At 32.6% G+C, this 21,031-nt stretch overlaps 1 protein-coding gene across 1 annotated transcript; it reads right to left on the reverse strand.

Moving 5' to 3' along the window:
• Positions 1 to 2,097: 2,097 nt before the first annotated feature.
• Positions 2,098 to 5,191, reverse strand: mms4 (Methyl methanesulfonate sensitivity 4). Its single transcript, XM_072527916.1, has 6 exons — positions 4,684 to 5,191; positions 4,415 to 4,583; positions 4,192 to 4,350; positions 3,845 to 4,128; positions 3,589 to 3,784; positions 2,098 to 2,273 (listed from the first exon to the last, which is right to left on the reverse strand). The coding sequence occupies exons 1-6, from the start codon at positions 5,076 to 5,078 to the stop codon at positions 2,118 to 2,120; spliced, it is 1,359 nt and encodes a 452-aa protein (XP_072384017.1). The 5' UTR covers positions 5,079 to 5,191; the 3' UTR covers positions 2,098 to 2,117.
• Between the last annotated feature and the right edge of the window lie 15,840 nt (positions 5,192 to 21,031).

Here is a 21,031-nt window from a genome sequence, read left to right on the forward strand (position 1 = left end):
TATTAGCCTGTAGTTTATATGAGGCTGTTCCAGACGTGACAAGTTAATCCTGCCAGACCGGCCACGGCATTTTTATGTACATAATGAGAAATACTCTATGTCCTTATTATTTCTTTTTCTCCTTTTAGAATGTTTTCATTATCTTCTTTAATTTCACTTGTGTTTTGGTAATTTTTTCTCGGGTGCTGTATTAAATCAAATTATTTTTGATTTGCTTAATAAATTTAAAGGTTAAAAAATAATATTGTTTCTGGTAAAATTATTCAAAGAAAAGCAGTAGAAAGTTTAAGTGAACTAAGCATTGATATGAAGGCTTCTAGTTCTTTTAGGATTGAGAAATTTTGAAAGCGACAAAATAGTTTCTTCAAATTTATAAATGACGAAACAGCTGCGAAAAATTACTTAATTACTAAAAAAAAACTGCTCAATTTATTGAGTATACAAACAACAGACAACCACAACATTTCAAAAATTTTAAATGTTGATAGTAAAGGTCGTATAAATAGAAAAAGATGTAAGGTATGTTCAAAGAATAATTTAAGAAAAGACACGATATTTGAGTGCAGCTTCTGTCCTGAAAAACCTGGCCTTTGTGTTGGAAATTGTTTTGTACAGTTTTATAATAATAATAATTTGTAATTATTAATATTATTATTGTAATATATTTTCTATTAAAATTTCCAGTAAATGTTTCTTTTGACAATAATGACTTTCTGCAATTTAGAAATCAAAAACGCACATGTGAGTCTCTTAGCATGTGGATGAACATTAATGATCTAGTGCTGACGACGCCTATGAGCGTCACGCGTTAAAAAAGACAAAATTTATCAAAAACTTTATAAATTTACTAACAAGAAATCAATTACAGTTATAACGATTTACAAAAAAATATTCTCAGCACCTATCAATAGCATATCTTTAGACTTTAAGCATGCAACGTGTTAAATTTAGCATAATGGCAAGCAGACCTAAGGTTTTTATAACTTATAATTATATTAAGTATATAATAATTGTTCAGAATGATAGTAGGTAATATTTGTTGCAATGTAAACTGCTACAGTAAGAGTAAAAGTGGTTGCACTTTTCATCGATTTACGAGTCAAAATCATAAAAAGCATCAGTGTGAACTGTGGATTGCAGCTACAGTAGACTCCCTCTATAACGAGAACTGATATGGCAGACTAATTACCTCGTTATAAGCCGATCTCGTTATATCAATCGTGCATACATATGAATAAGTAGTTTTCTAAAATTTTAACTTTATATAGTGAAGCCATTCGGAACAATATAAGATGCTAAATATTGTTTGAATGGTGTTTTTGAAAAAAAGTTGTTTACTTTTATTGTCAATGATATACGTTAAAACAAAAAATATGTATTCTGTAAATCTGTATAAAGCGTATTTGCAAGGATAACATAAACTATTGCTTCTGCAATTGGAAGAAGTCAGTCATTTTTGACTGCTTTAAATTGTCGAATATTCTATCATCATATTTTCTAAAGATGTGAAACAGTTGTATGCTTCTTCATTTGCGTTTTTTATTTGGATACATTTTTTACAACGTTTAAAGCATTTTCCACATCTTGTTTATTGGGCCCTTCTTATTATTAGGTGCGAATGGTCAACTCCCTACAATGACACTTGGGAATTATAAATTGTAAATTTCCGAAGAAGTTTATTGCGGGCGGCAGTTAAAAGGGGTATGTAAAACAACACGATTTTCGATCTTATTTTCTCTCGTTATAACCAAATTTGCCTCGCTATAGAGGGTTACAGTTCAATAGAAATTTCAAGGGACATCTAATGCACCTCTGTATAAGGTCTAATTTATATAGAAAGAAACTTTTATGTAATGATTACTATTATAGGATATATTATGGCTAACTGATATTTTGTTTATTTCAACCCCGAAGAAGTGAAGAAACATTCGCAAGAACGTTATACAAACAATTGATACACATTGAGATTTTTATTGCAAATTTCTCAAAAGATTTGTTCATGCGATTTTGTTTTACCATTAAAATAAACGAGTTGACAGGGGGGGTAAGATTTTATCCTTGTATGAACACCAATAACAAAGAAATAAAACAACAAAATTCAAACCAATTATTTTCATTCATAACAATCTATTGCTCTCAGACATAAAATAATTATGGCACTTTTTGCTGAACTCTGGACCCAATTTCCTGACTGAAGCTAGTGGACCTTGGGCTCTCCTTATAGGCAAATCTTGCACCAAAGCTTCACCGGGCACAGTGCTAGTTCCATAAGCCTAAAAAAGCCAATAAATAAATTTTAACACTTAGCCATAAATGTATAACTTGGTAATCCATGTGTTTCACTGGGTTAATTATAAGCTAAAATAAAGTGAAAATTGTATGTAATGGTGCTTTTTGAATATACATATTGATGTGTTTAATGCATTATTTTGTTGGAAACAATAAGGTAAGTTCACATACAACTATTATTTGTTTTCTCTAAAAATAAAAGGTTTTCCTGTCAGAACCTTATTTATGGACACACTGTATGTTGGAGAAATTATGGTTCTAATTTAGATCTATTTTGTAATATGCTTCAATACACAGCCAAAAGTAAAGGATTACTGGTCAAGTTGAGCATGTTTAGGTAATCATTTTATAAACAAATAATATGTTGCGAAACAGATTTACATTTCTTAATTAATGACTGGTTCGAAGGACCTGTTGCTTTGCAGCAATACTTGCCAATGAAACCAGTCAAATGTGGAATCAAAATCTGGGTTAAGTGTAATGCTGGAGCTGAATCTACTAAGCAAGATAACAAAAGGAGGTGAAAAGCTGGCAGAAACAATAAAACTATCTAATATATTATTGTGTATAGACTTTTTACCTCTGTCAAATTGTTCAAAGATATAAAATTTGCCATTGTCACTTATAATACACAGATGTGAATCTGCATTTGTAACGAAGACAACATAATATTTACTGTTGCAGGACACAAAATATATTCTATTAATGAGTGACTGACACTCAAAGTATGTTTAGACAAAAACTAGCTGTAGATAGCTAGATAATATATAAGATGAAAAGAAACAAGAACGAATTTATTGACTTTTTACCAGACTTAGCAGAAGAAATGGCTGCTTTTAATATTTCCTTTGAATTTGACAGGTCCCTTAGAAATAAACAACATATGCTTTGTTAATACATCAATAGGTGGCATTAGGAGTGCAAACATAATAAATAATTCATTGAACTATTTGAATATAATATAATTTCTTTAAAATAGAAATAATAAATAAATAATAAAATTACTTTATTCAATTTTAAAAATATTATTTAAATTTTAAAAATATAGAAAACAAAATACAACGTCTCAGGCTAGTCTATTGTAACATCTTCTTTTATTATCTTTATCATTATAACATACAACTGAGACAAAAATACCATCAAGACTTACAGGCTCCTATAGAGTGTAAAATAGTGAAAAATTAAAAATATTCTTATTTATATACAGTAATTAATGGTTTGAAACGATAAACAATTATTTAAGGTTATAAAAAATTGATTCTGAATGGATGGAATGGATTATTAAAGTGTATTAAGTACCTGAAATAAGGATGACATTGTGGGATAGACTGTAGTGATTGCCTCAGCTGTCTCCAATCTAGCTAATGGAAATTTCGTCAACATTTGGCGCCACAATCTATTCAATCCATTGCCGTTTTTATCTATTTTTACTACATCTTTGTTAACATCATTGAAGTATTCATTTTGTTGTTTGTCTTTCTCCTCCCTTTCTGCCCTAGAGTATATCAGAATTAAATCATATGTGGTAGATATTTACCTATTTTTTTTTTCTTACTTATAAGGATAATAAGAAACTGCTTTAGTAGCCATGTAAATAAATGAAGCTACATCTTCCTTGGTTCTTACAAAATTCCAAAATGTTGGGAAAAACATCTCTGCTTCCAAAATCTCCAATTCCTGCTCATCTGTAGGCTTGGAAATGCCATAAACAAGAATGGTGAGATGATCAAAGTTTGTAGAGGACTTAAGACTTGTTAAAATTGGAATTAAGTTACCAAATTGTGCAGGACTTATAATTTTCATATAGTGTCCCTCTTCGCTCTCAAATTCAATTATTTCCTGAAAAACAAACAACAAATTTTTTATTATGGTTAATACAATTAATTATGCAAAATAACTTACCTCATCTTCTATTTTTTCAATTTTTCTTGTCCAAGATATCAAATCTTGTGAAGAATGTTTCTCTACATATGAAATACCTTTGTTTTCTAAATAAGTTTTGATACTTTCTCCATAATCTATGTTATTAAGTATTGATTGATCTATGTTCAGTGTTAGTTCCTTAAGAAATATGACAATAAAGATAATTTTAATAATAGTAAACATATAATCACATAAATATTACCTCTATGGATTTTTCTGGGTCTCTACTATGCTTTTGAATGGTTTTTTGAACCTTTTTTAGATTATTCTCTTTTTCTGATTGTTTCTTTTTCTTTTGCTTTGGTGATGATATCTCATTGGTAGGACCATTTTCAGTGTTTTTCTTCCTTGGTGCTCTCTTTTTCTTTGGGCTACAGAATATATTAGGTATACTTATTATATACAATATAAAAGTCATTCTTCAATAAATAAATGCTAACATGTAATATATAGTAAGTACAAAAATATTACCTATCAGCGTGTGTTTCTTGTTTATCACCTGTTGCTATATCAAAATTTTGCATTTCAAAAATTGTATTATCTTTTTCTAATGCTATCTCAGTACTATTTTTATGTTTAAAGATTACTTCAGCCTTATTCCTGTTAGATTCAGGCTCATCATCACTGGATAATACAATTGTATCTTGAAAATTTCGGCTTGTACATGCATATGCTGAAATTTGAGGATGAGATTCATCTTGGAAAGGTGAGGTACGCGGCGATAAACTTTTAGGTGGTTCGCATTCCTCGAATTCAGATAAATCATATATGTTCTTTACTTTACATTTTGTAATACTGTTATCTATAATAGTAGTATCACTGTCATTGCTGCTTAGTGAGCAGGTATCAATTTCTTTTTCATTCATATTAAATCAGTAATATTTAATTTATTCAGAATTATTTTTTACATCATCTTTAGTTTGTTCTTACTTTGTTTGGACATTTAAAGCACTTTAAAGTGTGGTTATGGTTAGATCATATATGTCAACTTCAAGCTTCAAGTAGCCATCATCTAATCTACTAATCCATCATCTAATCTACTAGCCATCATCTAAAGCGGTGTCTAAACTACTGTCATTGTGTCATTTGCCCATTGACATTTACCGTTACCGAACACCATGGACGTATAAACACAGATCTATGTTTATACGTCCATGCCGAACACCAACCGGAGACACCGAACAACCCGGAGATCGGGTTGTTCGGTGTCTCCTCTTACCCTCAAGTAACATATTCTGTCTGATATTGGTTAAAAATTTACAACTGCTTTGTTTACTTTCTCCGACACCATGAATCCCACTCCAAAATATCTCTTGGTCCCCCCACTTGAACAGTGTGCTCTTTCCTATTTTTATTATTTCATTTCCCAGTTATTTCGTTTCTTGCAGGGCAAGGATATCTATTGTATACTTTTCCTAGTTTAGTCTAAGTTTCTTAAAGCTTCCTGCTCATAAGTACCTCTCACATTCCAAGTCCCAATTTTTATTATATCGTTGGATTGTTGACTTTCTTTTGTGTTTATTTTCCGTTTTCCATGGTCTTATTCCTTTGTCTTGTCGTTTCGGTATCATATCTCCCCGGTTGTTTTTTTCTACTAGTTTTTTGACAATTTTTCTTTGGTATTTTCTTTTAGTTGTTGTTTTTCTTCATCCCCTATCCATTCTTTCCCATTCACGAACAACTTCTTATCGCCTCTTTTCGTCTGTTTTCCTTTACTTTTATCTTCCTTTGATACTTTAACTATTTCTTTCTGTAGTTCTTTTTCTTTTACTATCAGATCATTATTTATGTAGATGCGATCTTTATTGTATTTCAACTTACTTTTCCTATTTAGTATCTTAATTTTATCCGTGTAAGTTTTTGTTTCTATGGCATAGACTGTTCCTCCTATTTTTGTTGCGTTCCTAAGTTTTATTTGCACCTGCAGTGCTTGTGATATGAATGTTTCGAAGCTTTCTTTTAGTGTCTTATTATCATTTGTATCTATTTTTAAGTATCATTTGTATCTTTAATATTTAAAGATTTCTATTAATGTTAACTTAAAGAAATACACAATAATATGTTTCATTTAATTTGTATAAATTCATTATAAAGCGTTTTTATGAAGAAAATTTGTTTGGAACACACTGTAACTGTAATCGAACGAAGGCGATATTTTGGCATAAATTGGTAACACTTATTTGACAGTTGCGGTGTTGATAGTTTTTGTACTTAATTATTTTGAAATTTAAAGTGTATACCTCTTGTTTTATATTTTTACCTATTTAATAAAATCTGTTATTTTTAGAACAAAATTAGTGTGTTTTATTTCAAAAATATCACGTAAGAATTTAAATAGTCGTTGTAAAGAGATGGTAGTTCTTTTGCAATAATTATTTGACCTATTTGATTTAAAATGGATTCAGGATTTTTTTTATACTTTGGCAACTATGTCAACTTAGATCTCTGTCAATGATAATGACGTGCTACGGTAAGTAAATTAGATGGACTGTACTTTCTTATCTGCCAAGAAACCAAAAAACGCGTAAGAATGCTTAAGCAGGTCGACCCCTCGGACTTAAAACATTCGCCAAAACCAGTTTTTAATCTTTCACACAATTATTTATTTACACTATTTACTCAAAACTTGTTAAAATTTTAACACTTAACAGTCTAACAACTTTTTTTGGTGTATAAATATCTATTATTTGAACGTATTTATAATTCAATTGCGATGAATCAATTTTAATTTATAAACCATATTTCTCTCCACCATTGGTAATTAAATTATTAGTTTCATCTTACGTCAATAGTCTTCAATATCAAATCGACCAAAAAGAGTGAAACGGACATAATATACTAAAAAGAATAAGTAAATGTTTGAAAAATTATTGTCTTAATACTATATAGGTATATAGAGATTATTTTGAACGATTTTGGCTGAACTATTGCTTAAATTGCTTTATAACAATTTTCCATTTATTTACATGACATGAGGACAATAAATATTGATCTTATACTAATATATCTATTTTGAAACAATATATAGGTATTTCGATACAATATAAATTTAAAACCTTTTTTATAATTAATGGATACATTATAATATCTAATACATTTTCTACAATTTCTTTTATAAAAATGTATCAAGAATAACATATTTTATAAAATAAAATAAAATATCAATACCGGGTTAGTGTAGAACAGGTTTCTTAATCTTTTTGATAAATGGAACCCTTTTTAGTAGTCACTTTTATTGTGGAACCCCTGAATGACTGTTAAAAATTTCGTTCAGGATTTTTCGAAAGTCTTCTTCAAAAGCTTCCTTTTCTTGTACTGAGTAGTCATCATTTACGGCATATACCCCCAGAAGTGTTATTTGTGTTCCTCTTAGGAGAATCGTCACTTTAATAAAACGTTCGTTGTATGCTTCTCAAGATTTAATATATTTTTCGAATTTCTTGTGTACAAATATTGATATCCCTGCTCTTGCTCTTTGATCCTTTCCCACTCCTTAGAAGAAATGTACATAATCTTTTAATTTTTTGCTTCCATTTCCTTTTTTCTTGGTCTCAGAGAGAATGGCTATATCTAATTTTCGATTTACGAATTCCTGCATAATTTCTTGTTGCTTGTTCCGGATTCCCTGTATATTCCAGACTGCGTAATTCATTGTCCATTTTCCTTGCTGTTTTCGTCTACTGTAATTTCTGTCCGGTAACCGAGGCTCATTGGTTTTTTTAGCACTGTAGAATTTTCACAAGTGTAAGGTCGCTGGGCTTACGACTTAAACCCCATCCTTGGAGGACCGAATTTTCTGTTGGGGTCCGTTCCCCTAGAACATTATCCTTTGACCTGAATAAAATTCCAAGAAATTTTCTAATCTCTTATAAACACTGGCTTTACGTACCTAGAAATTTGTAATTCTGAATTCCAAGTACAAATGCAATTAACTGATTAAATTTAAATAGGTACACAAAATTATACTTAAAATTTTATTTACCAATCATTTACAACTCAAAATTGAAATACGTACCTGGCTACACCTACTTTGTATCATTTAGTAAAGTACCCTTAAACTTTGGATAGAATTTAAAATTGAACCTAATGTAACGAAAGACTAAAGGTCGCGGCATATTATCGTGCACGTATAGTTTCCGGCACGTAGCGTTTCCACTCCAGCAATTGGGCTGCGCGTTCACATTTTCATACATAGAACGTTTCAGTTTGGTTCGGTGAAGATATGATCTCGCTTTTCTCGACAAAAATTATGTGCAATTGCTCTTCTACTTAACGATGAAGAATAAAAAAATGTGTTAAAAAGAAGGTTTGAAGTACATCCAATGCTAAGAGAAAGGAAGAAGGAATGTGAATACTGGACTTTATACAGAGAATTAATTGATGACGATGAAAAATATTATGGATATTTTAGAATGAATAGGGTTCAGTTTAAATATGTTTTAAATTTAATTTCATCTTCAGTTAAAAAACAAAATACTACATTTAACGAAGCCATACATATCAAACCAAAAAGTATTTTTAAAAAGAAGAGGTATCACTTCCGTACAAAAGTCCTAATTGTTTATCACTTCCGTGATTAATTGTCACAAAGCAATAAAAACACATGCATAAATGACATAATAGCCTCGAAAATTATTTTTCTAAATACTCTGTATCAAAATCAAACAAATACCTAAATAAACAACGGGGGGAAAACGACGGACATCTAATTCACATTATCCTTACCAACCGGTTAGGTACGACTCGTTACGTAGCCGTCGGCATCAGTAAAATATTGTTTTCAAAATACTGAACTGAAACGTTAAGTGTCTGAAACGCTATGTTGCGGACAGTGTGCGTTGTTCATATTTAAAACCATTTAAATTATATTTTTCGGAAACTAAACGCTATGTGCTGGAAACGCAACGTGCACGATAATATGCCACGACCTTAAGGGTGACTATTCGTTACAGCATTAAGGGAGTACAGTCATTTTGTGCTTGATATCGGCTCAGTCTCTTAATATGGAGAATTCCATCCGAATTATCTTGCAACGGATAGTACAATCTAATTAAGAAAACGCACGTTTTTTGTTATTTTTGTCAACAATTTTTCAACAAACTCATTTTCTCCCAAGATACTTGATACTGTGCTTTTACAACGCCTTTTTTGTCTTTAATTAAAGTTTCAACTTGCATATTGCCTACGGCAGAGGTATAAAATATTACATAAGGTCAACGCTCTTTTACTGCACTTAAATCTGATATCTGAAATCTGAGACATAACTTCTTACAAGAAAATTTTGAAAAACATTTATATATATATATATATATATATATATATATATATATATATAAACATATACGTTATTGTTAATTGTTTGCATGCTCATTGCCAGAAATAATGAAAAATTGTTGAAAAATGTAATATAGGTATTAGGTATAAAATGAAGTTTCTTACTAATATTTTCCAAATAAAAAATATGTAAATATTTTAACGTGTTTTATTCAGATTTATATAGGCTTTATATAAATATAGGATATATGATTTATATATTCACTTATATATTCACAATAGCAATTTTTTTTCTTGTACCTCGCTTATTTTTGTAAAAAATTTTGCTTTTATAAGTGCTTATTTTTGGGGGACAAGGAAGGAGCCTCCATGAGATCAATAGTGCCACATCAACTACAAAGTAAACTCTATTGACGACGTCTACTAGTAGACGGCTAATCCTTCCAACACCGGACCAAACCAAATCAGATGGCAAACATCAAGCCAAAACGGTTCTTCTCAGAGTCAAGACTGACAGTAGCGAGCATAAATATCGAGTTCATCAATATAGCCAAACAAGACATCTTATCAGAATTCTGCAAGAACACGAAATGTGAGGTATTGTGCATCCAGGAAACTCACCGAGACCTAACTGCAGTGAGACCGAAAGTCTCCGGTATGAAACTGATTGCGGAGATACCACATAATAAGCATGGATAATAACGAGTGGCCTCACGTTAATCCATGATCCTAAACTTCCACCATCTTTTCAGAGCAAACTTTGGAAAAGAGGATGTAACCCGGATATTTGTTTTTCAAGTAATAACCTCAAAGACCGATGTACCAAAGTAGTATATGGCCCCATACCAAAAACTCAGCATAGACCAATTAGTATAAATATCTTTCCAATTGTCAGACCACAAGCTATTTCATTCAGAAGGAGATTTAACTTCAAAAAGATAAACTGGCAAAAGTATGCAGGTATACTAGATTCTGAGCTACTACGTCTTGAACCAAAAGTAAAGAACTACGAAAAAATTGTAGAGGTACTCAAAAATGTGTCTAGAAAAGCTATACCCAGAGGATGTAGACAATATGTTCCCGGGATGTCCAGCGAGTCCCAAGAACTAATGAGAATATACGAACCCCTCTATCAAACATAAACCACCTTGCAAGGTTACAGCAAACTAATTCGCTACTCAACTCCTTATGAATGGAAGAACTACGAATCGATATAAGGACCCAAATACTAGAAGAAGATTGGATTCGGAGACGAACCACCTAGGAACTCCTTTTACACTAAAAGAACTCCAAGACTGTATGAACAGGTTAAAAAACAGGAAAGCTGTAGGTGTGAATAATATATGCAGTGAAAAAATAAAGCATCTAGACCAAGGAGCAAAAACCTGGATGTTGCAACTTTATAACACGTGCTGCAAAGATTGCGAAAGGAAATTTAAAGTAATAGTCTTGTTAAAACCAGGAGAGGACCCAGAAAATCCCAGTAGCTACAGACCGATTTCGCTGTTGTACCACTTTTTCAAACTATAAAAGAGACTCATACTCGCCAGAATAAAAAAAAAATGTCGACAAGCACCTCATCCCACAACAAGGAGGATTCAGACCCGGCTAATCTTGCACTAGTCAAGTCCTCGCACTGAAGAACACATTGAAGAGGGCTTTGAAGTAAAACTTATAACAGGGGCTGCTTTCGTATATTTGACAGCAGCCTATGACACAGTAAGGCACAAATCATTGCTCCACAAATTATACGAAACTCTCAATGACCACCATCTGGGTAAAGTCGTATATTCTTTACTGCAAAACAGACGTTTTTTCGTTATGCTAGAGGGTAAAGTAAGTCAGTGAAGAGTTCAAAAAACGGCCTCCAACAAGGAAGTGTTTTAGCACCAATGCTCTTCAATATATACACAAACGACTAACCTACGCCGACCGAAACCAAGCACTTCCTCTATGCTGACGATCTTGCAATATGTACTCACTCAAGGAAATAGTTTTGAAGAAGTGGAGGAGAAACTCGAAACTTTCTTAAAAACAATAACAGCGTACTACCTGCAGAATTCCCTGAGATCCAATCCCTCTAAAACCTAAGTCTGCGCTTTCCACCTTCGTGCAAAGGAAGCCAACCAAATTCCGTGGAATGGTAATACATTAGAACACACAAACCAACCTATATATCTTGGAGTAACTCTGGACCGGTCCCTCACCTACGAACAAAATTGCATAAAAACGAGAGGGAAAGTAACATCTAGGAACAGTACACTCAGAAAGTTAACGGGAAGTAAATTTGGTACACGTCCTGGCGTTTTAAGAACAACAGCACAGACACTGTGTTTCTCAACTGCTGAATATGCGTGCCCCGTTTGGGGCAGATCTGCCCACACCAAACAAGTTAATACTGCGCCAAATGAGACATGCAGGATAGTAACGGGCTGCATAAAACCAACGCCACTCTCAAATCTATATAAAGCAGCGGATTTTGCAGAACCCTCAACACGCAGAGGCGTTGCAGAGCACATAGAGAAAATTAAACAGATCGCGGATGAGCGGCATGCCCTATATAAAGCTCGAACACTACGAAAGCGATTAAAATCCAGGAAAAGCTTTCTTGGAACAGTGTAGGATGAACCGCCTGAGTATTTTTCTATTCCCCATGTTCAATGGACCGGCCAGTCCCTAGACTTTAAAACGTGGAAAACTATGAATAGGATAAGAACGGGGGTCTCTCCAGTAAAATCAAACATGGCAAAATAGGGAAAAATAGACTAAGATGATGTGAATGGTGACTGTGGAGAAATACAGAATATGGAACATCTTCTTACATGCAGAAACTGTCCTCATCGATGTGCCCTCGAAGATTTGTGGCTCGCCAACAAAGATAAAACGTAGCCCATACTGTGCCGAAATTTTATGAATGACATGTCCGGACACGATAAAGTAAAGTAAGTAGTGCTTACTTTGATCTTCCTTTCATGCTTATAATTTGGTCTTTAATTATCACTCACAATAACAATTACAAATTATAATATTTATCACTATTCAATTCATCATATTACATTATAATTAAACCATGTTAAAACTAAACAGTCCTAAACGCTCCAGCCTAATTAAGTCCTTACTGAATTTCCTGTTGTAGTCTTTACACGACCTTTACAGCCACAATTTGATTTCAGTCTAAGGTAGTTATAATACGTAAATATTGACTGTCAACACTATTCTATTTAGCAGTTCTACCAGTTTCTTGTGGTACACGCTATCAAATGATTTCTGGAAATCTAAACTGATATATTTTATATCTATTTATCTATATCTATAACATTTTTCAGTGTATTCAGTGGTATGATGGACAAGAGTGCAGCAAAAAAGTGTTAACCTCAAACTAAACAAGGTGAAAATATTTGCTTGAACTACGTGAAACTACAATTTTAAAAAACCTGCAAGAAAAATTATTTGAAGAATAAAAAGACGATATATACGGTACTTATTCGAATATGGTTGGCAAAGAACTAGTACAAAATGAATGGGGAATTCATCCCATCGATAGTGATTGGAAAAAGATTCCTGCCAAGCCAAGAATCCGTTGGTTTAGATACATTTGAAGAATACCAGCTGAGTAGCATAATGAAAGCACTAAATATAATTTTGGGAGAAAAATAAGGCTAGGAATCTCAAAACATTATTAACTAAGTAGGTTCTTAAGTTCCCAAAAAAAGTACAAAACAGAGTGACCAAGTATTGTAATTGAAGGGTGCGTACCGCTGTTAATAGGTGTACTATAAGAAAACTCCCAATTTTCATTAGTGATTAAGTTGGAGGATTGATAGCTCTAAATTGCAGAATTATGATTATATACGTTGAAGTTGTAGAAAGAAATGTTGATAAAACCATTTGGTTGATACCAAAAAATCCAGCGCAGCTAAATTTCGGTATGAGGTACTTTATAAAATTGACCATATCTTGAGCGGTTGCATCTTTTGTTGTTCCTGCTGCATAGATACAGGCTTCCAGAAGTTCGTTGGCTTTCTTCTCAACTCTATCGCAGGAATTTATAATTATTATCAAAACTACCTATAAAAAATTAACATATGTCAAAATTATCATATATTAATATAAGAATGTAGGCTTTTTCGGCAAATGTTTCTCAAAGTTACATTTTTATCGAGGTTATAGTGTTTCTATGAACTGCAACTGCTGCAGACGTAAAGGTCGGTACACATATACGAGCCAAACGGTATGCATACGGTATGCGAACGCTATATTCGGTAATGTGTACGGCAGAAAAAACCGCTTGCGTCCTGTTTCATCGTGACTCGTCGCGAACCAAATTGTTGCGGTTTATTTTACGACTTCAAAGGAAGTCGTAAAGTCTTTCTGAACTCGTCTTTCAGTTTGGACGGCGCTTACTAGACGCAGCGAACATTTTTATTGTGTCATCAAATCGACATTGTGTGAATGACGTGTTCCTTCCTAGAGAGACGTGAGAAAACAGTAAACTGATTATTGTACATATTTTTATTTTTGTTAAACAAGCAAAAACAGGAACATAAATCAGTACCCAAATTATAAATAAAATGAATTATTTCGCACGTGTGTGTTCGTTGTTGGTTTGTCGCTTTCCATGGATCGAGATAAGTATGCGATCAGTACGATGTAGAATATTTTTCAAGGATCTGTACGCGTACGGTACGTATACCGTTCGGCTCGCATATGTGTACCCACCTTTATACAAAACAATGCGACAATGATCGACATAGTTTCTTGCTAACCGACAGTCGTCAGATCACGGGCTATAAATACAGAAAGCAATATATTATGTATTTTGCTTAATGCAGATCATATACTAGATATACATTTGGCATTTGTGGACCTAAGCAAGGCGTATGACTCCGTACTAACGTCAGAGCTATGGGAGGCAATGTATAAATTAGAAATACAGAAGGAGCTCATAGAAGCTACAAAAGCTCTGTATAAAGAAAATAAAGTTTCCATTAAAATGGAAACAAGAATTATAGGAGACTTCACCAGAACAAAAGGGCTCCTGCAGGGTTGTTCCATATCTCCAACCCTATTCATAATATACTTAGAGAAAGCCTTGACTAAATGGAAAAGAAAATGCGAAGGCATGGGAGTACCGGTACGAAACGAATACCTATATACGTTAAGCCTTGCAGACGATTAAGTGGTAATTGCACACGACCAAGAAGGCCTGAGTTACATGATGAAGAAACTACAAGAAGAATATACCAAAGCTGGCCTAGATATTAACCTCGCGAAAACAGAGTACCTATCTACAAGTGAAGAAGTCATAGAAGAAGATCTACAGATTGAGGACAACGTAACAATTAAGGGAAAGTATAAATTCAAATACTTGGAGTTTATAATCACGAAAAAGGCAACAACAGAGGAAGAAATTAAGCAAAGATTAGGACAAACAAGAACAGCAATCCGACAACTTAACTCAGTATGGTGGGATATACACCTAAATCTGAAGACAAAAACACAGATTTATAAAACATTAGTGCGAAGTATTATGACATATGGGACTAAAAAGTGGATTATAAATAAGAAAAACAGCAGATAGTAGCAACAGAGATGGAATGCCTGCGAAGATGCTGCAGAGTAATAAGAATAGATAGGAGAAGTATTGACGAAATAAAGCAAAGAACATCAATAGAAACAGACATACTAACATATATACAACGGCTATACAAAAAAGGCTAAAGTATGGACATGTAAGAAGAACTAGCGACAGCAGATGGATAAAGAGAATAACCGAATCAAGCCCCATAGGAAGGAGCAAAAGACGACAACCCCGAAGATCCTGGAAGAACGAAGTAGACAACGCCATGAGTAAGAGAGGCCTAAACGATAGAGAATGGGACAACAGAGAGAGAGAACCAAACTTTGAAAATTATTCCGAGACACCAATATAAATCACGCTCTCATAAAGGCCCTACAAAACTTATCTATATAATGGGTCGGCATCTGCTGTGATGAAAGGGCAACGTCAACGTTGATGTATTTCTATAACACTATTTAAAATTTATATAGCAAAAGAATTACACTTGGGAAAGAAAGTGCCATGGTATGAGAATAGAATTGGTATTCTACCGATTATGGTGCAGATTCCCTTACATAGTCGTTGTTCATTTCTGCTTACAATTGTCTAATATTCGCTTTTCTGCGCCATGTTGTACTAGTTTGTTTCCTTATGTCATATCCTAAGTTTGGACGTCTTCTTGCTCTTTTGACGCCTCTTGGATACTTAGATTGCTAACTGCATTTAGGTCGCTTATGAGTTCTTGTAGTTCTGCAGGACTATTAGCAATCAGAACGATGTCGTCTGCAAATCTTAGATGGCTTAGGTATACTTCATAAATGGATAGGCCTTTGTTCTGCCAGTTCATTTTGTTGAATATATTTTCTAGATTTACAGTGAAGAGCTTTGGTGATATTGATATCTATATGGTTAGTAGTAGACTTATAGGTCTGTAGTTTATGATATCTTTTTTACTACCTTTCTTATAAATGAAAATTATGTTTGCTGGATTCCAGTTGTCTGGTAAGCATTTTAATCTTAGGCAATTCGTAAATATGCCAGCTAAGATTTTCCAGGTTTTTTTTGCCAGCGTATTTAAGCAGTTTCACTGTTCTGTCATCTATTCTAGCTGCTTTACCGCTTTTATATAATAAAATAATACTTCGATAATCTATATAACCAATAAGCTGAGACGACAAGGAATCGAGGGATTTACTTGAACTGGCTAGAATCTATGCCCAAGAATAAATTTGTAAATACTAGCATCTTTGAAGAAACAGTGTTGACCTGGGTCATCAGAGAATACCCGCAGGGGGTAGTTCTGTCCCCACTGCTATGGAATCTGGTGACAGACGGATTGATAGGAATTTTAAAAGCAAATATGCAGATGATTTGGTAATCATCTCACAAAGAAAGTACAATACAGTAGTCAGAGATCGTATGACCGAGGATTTAGATTTAGTGAGATAATGAAATTATAAGGAGGGCCAAGGAAGGTATAGAGTAGCTATGTTTTGGATCTCAAACCTTTTACCCAGTTTTGTATCAAAAATGTAAAACTGATATACGGAAGTGGTCGAACACTGGTGGTAACGGGAAAGTGGAAGTGGAAAGGTGGAAGAACACCTGGTAAGATAGAACTGGAGTAGTGATGGTCGTCAGACTAAGACCAGTGGTTCAGTCTTGTTAGGAAATCAAATAACTGATATGAATATATATGGAATTCAGGAGTTAGTACAGGTCATCATAGGTAACGCTAACCTCGTGACTCTGGGAAAACCAAAGGCTGCAGTCAAAGGATTGTAGAGTACTGAATCTGAGACAATCATGGGTGATATTGGGAGAAAATCCTAAAACAAACACATACGAAAATCTTCATTGGTGGAACATGTATAAAAACAAGAGAGGAACTGCTACATATGGGTAGGAATTTACTGAGAACAGTAAAAGGAATGCACGTAACAGTAAGAGAATTCCTGAACAAAATAGGTATTTACAATATTGAGACCTTAATTGCAGATTCTGCAATAAGGAACCAAAAACTATATAACATGTTATGTGGTTGCGAGGCGCTGGATAGCAAAAGACAAATAAGGTATGGGAAACCAAGAGAAGTCCCTGGAATATTTAGGACACACCAAGCCAAAAAAATTGAAGAAATTGTACCGGGTAAAAAAAATTATTAAGCAAACACAATAAGCTTTAGCTTCAGTGATAACGAAGATCTTTGGATCAAACGAGCCAAGAGAACAAAAAAAGTTTTGTAATATAGTTTGAAATTAGGAAGAAAAAAATGTCTTAACTTACCCACATCTCTGTTACAAAAATAACGTAAAATTGAAGCATCTTCAACAAGCTTTCAAATGTGTAGAAGTATAGTATATAATGGAATATCGATGTAAATGTTAAGAATGACGTTGAAAATATTACCAAAAACAGTTCTCCAGCATATCTGTTAAACGACGTAGCAATCTGGTGTAACATCAAAATGCTTTTTTTAAACATTTTAATTTCTTTTATATATTTATGTCTATCATAATCTTTCTTCGTTAACAATTTTGGTACAATCGTTGATAATATTATATATCTCCTGCATAAGAAATTACTCAGTTGTGAGGTAAATATAGTGAATATTTTTATTTTAAGACCATGTAAAAATTGGAACAGCGTAAATCCTAGATAACTAAACGAAATTGTAAAATGTAGTACGCAATCTTGGAATGGACAAAATGCCAAAACAAAAAGGAATACTATCATGGGGATGTTAGAATAAGCGTTAAATTGTGGTTTGTACATCCTTTCCAATAAATTAATGCGGCGAAACATCTTCATTAAGGGTCTCCTTTGTTTTATACAGGCAATGAAACCAAATATATGCCAAAAAATCCGCAAAATATAAGATACTGCATAGTACATGAGCAAAACAATCGGGAGATGATGGTTAGCTAGCAAATCAATTTGGTCCAAAAACGATAAGTAAACTGCAACTATCATTGCAATAAGTATACATGGAATATACGTGTAAATAAACAGGGATATTCTTTTGGCAGGAAACATGCCAAAATATGCCCCTACCGTAAAAAATAGTTTAAGAAAAACGGTATCGCTGGTCATTTTCAGTAGGTTATACAACAGTATGTTATGGTTGGAAAAAATATATTTACTTTTAATGTAGAAAAAATAATGGATTTAATAATGATGTGTTTTATGTCCTTTACTTGTTATAAATTACAGATCGATCGCAATCTGTAGTTATTTTAGTAAATGCTTAAAGTTTTACCGTTCTTAGATTAGGTCTAACTAATATAGAGGTTTTTACTAACATTTAAGATTTAAAAAAATGTTTTCTTTCTAGCTATTTTTTTAAATAAGCGCTTTTTAAGATTTTTGTTAAGCATTGATTAACTAAAATTATTCTGACACATTATTTTTATTTTTCAGAGAAAGCATGTGTCCAGAAAAACAAAAATTAAAACTTACAAGCTAGTAATCAGGTCATCAGTAGCATAAGAATGTTAAACCTTGCTTTTATATTCAAAATATTATTATTATTATTTATTTAGCTAAAATAAACTTACAAATCAATAGTTACAGAATTAGCAAAAAGTCAGTTAGTAAAAGTTGGAGCAAAAGAACAGAGAGCCTTACATCTGGCACTTGAAAAACAAAAACGTGACAGTTAATCGGGTAGGGACACGAACATCGAATGAATGACAAGAAGTTCTCAAAAAAATGTCTGGAATGGCAACCTCCTGACTATTGGAAGCAAGGAAAATCGAAAGTTAGGGCTGGTATCTGCAAGACGATGAACGCAAGAGATCTCAGGGACGACCTGTGCCACTGCCAGAATAAGATGGAATGGAGTTTGGGAATCAGACAGCTTCGGAAGACGTTCTATAAAAAGCGATTATAGATATATACATATATATATATATATATATATATATATATATATATATATATATATATATATATATATATATATTATATCAATGGTATGCTTGCCGAAACGTCGTCAAAATGGTTTTTATCAAAACCAACAACATTTAACGCGGAGTCAAACCCGGAATACCATTGATATAACATACAGCTCCCGCGGAAATATCAATACTAACATATATATATATATATATATATATATATATATATATATATATATTTATATATATATATATATATATATATATATATATATATATATATATATATATATATATATATATATAGTAAACTCTTAAATATTGGGGAAATCTGCAAGAAATACTCTAATGTGTATCAATTGTTTCGCCGAACGTTTTCGCCAAAGAGAATTAATTTGGCTTCTTCAGGGCTGAAAGAGAATAAATTATAATTAGCTACCATATATTATCTATTAAAACATTATTGATCTTACCGTAACTTAGAATTGTAGAGTTAGAATATTAAAAAACTTTGCTAGTAACATAGTGGTGTTTTTTTGTTACTATGTGCAAAAAAAGTTTTTTATAAGAATTGAAATGTATGGTAGCTTCGAACTTGACACGTAAAGGCTTACCCAAGGTTAATCGAAAAACCCAATGCAACTACATTTAAAAGGAGGTAATTCTTTGAAATGTCGGCAATAACTAAGAATTACCTCCTTTTAAATGTAGTTGCATTGGGTTTTTCGATTAACCTTGGGTAAGCCTTTACGTGTCAAGTTCGAAGCTACCATACATTTCAATTCTTATAAAAAACTTTTTTTGCACATAGTAACAAAAAAACACCACTATGTTACTAGCAAAGTTTTTTAATATTCTAACTCTACAATTCTAAGTTACGGTAAGATCAATAATGTTTTAATAGATAATATATGGTAGCTAATTATAATTTATTCTCTTTCAGCCCTGAAGAAGCCAAATTAATTCTCTTTGGCGAAAACGTTCGGCGAAACAATTGATACACATTAGAGTATTTCTTGCAGATTTCCCCAATATTTAAGAGTTTACTATTTAACTAATCTGCAAAGATTAAATTTCTTTTCTATATATATATATATATATATATATATATATATATATATATATATATATATATATATATATATATATATATATATATATGAAGAGTACACTGCAAAAAGGGGGAATGTCAATAAAGTACAATTTTGGGAAACCTGGTTTTAAAGGTTTAGAGCACCACATTTTAAAAATTGTTACTTTTGGCAACTTCTGATATATATTGTTTTGATTGTTGGAATATTTTTAAAAGGTTACATATAAGTTTTATTTATTTTTGACATTATTTATTTCTTGGCAAACCTTTTTGAAGTAGTGTAAAAAATTAAAACCGGTGTTATTGCAGTATTTATTCGTAAATAACTAGATAATCGTTTAGAACATATAACTTAAAGTATTCTTCTTTTCTTTTTTTGATTAGTGACTTCTGCGACTGGTAAATTTTCAAAATATGTCTTTGCTTTTGGTCCACAAAATGTCTTTAAACGTTGTAGATCTTTAAATTTAGCATCTGATATTGGTAAAAGTGCTAAAAGAAACATTTTTTAAAAACAATAATAATAATAATAATGATATACTCACCGTTGTATAATTTTTGTGGCAACTCAAATTGGCCTTTTGGGTATACTTCAGTTAGGTCTTTGATTGGTTCACGAATCACAGAAGATTCCCAATGCCCATTGTAACTTGATCTGTGTTCCACTATTCGAGGATGATCCTCAGAAATTTTAAACTCTCTAATAGGTCTTGATGCAAATGGACATTTCTTTTTGTAATAACAATCCAGTAGTGTTGACCAATCCCTAATCATTGGTTGATCTACTTCAATCACCTGAAATGGAGTGTTCTGCACGTACGAATTTCAGTAATCCAATCTTGAGGAACTTCAGCTTTTGTCTTTTGACATACCAATGCCATGTCTCGATCACACTCTAAATACGAATGCCCACGCATTGGAAAAGTGACGGTAATGCTTGATAGCCTCTTAGCAATGTGAACAACGTAGTGTAGGAAACGGAACATTGTAAAG

This window comes from Diabrotica undecimpunctata, chromosome 1, assembly GCF_040954645.1.
Source record: "Diabrotica undecimpunctata isolate CICGRU chromosome 1, icDiaUnde3, whole genome shotgun sequence".
Lineage (NCBI taxonomy): Eukaryota > Metazoa > Arthropoda > Insecta > Coleoptera > Chrysomelidae > Diabrotica > Diabrotica undecimpunctata.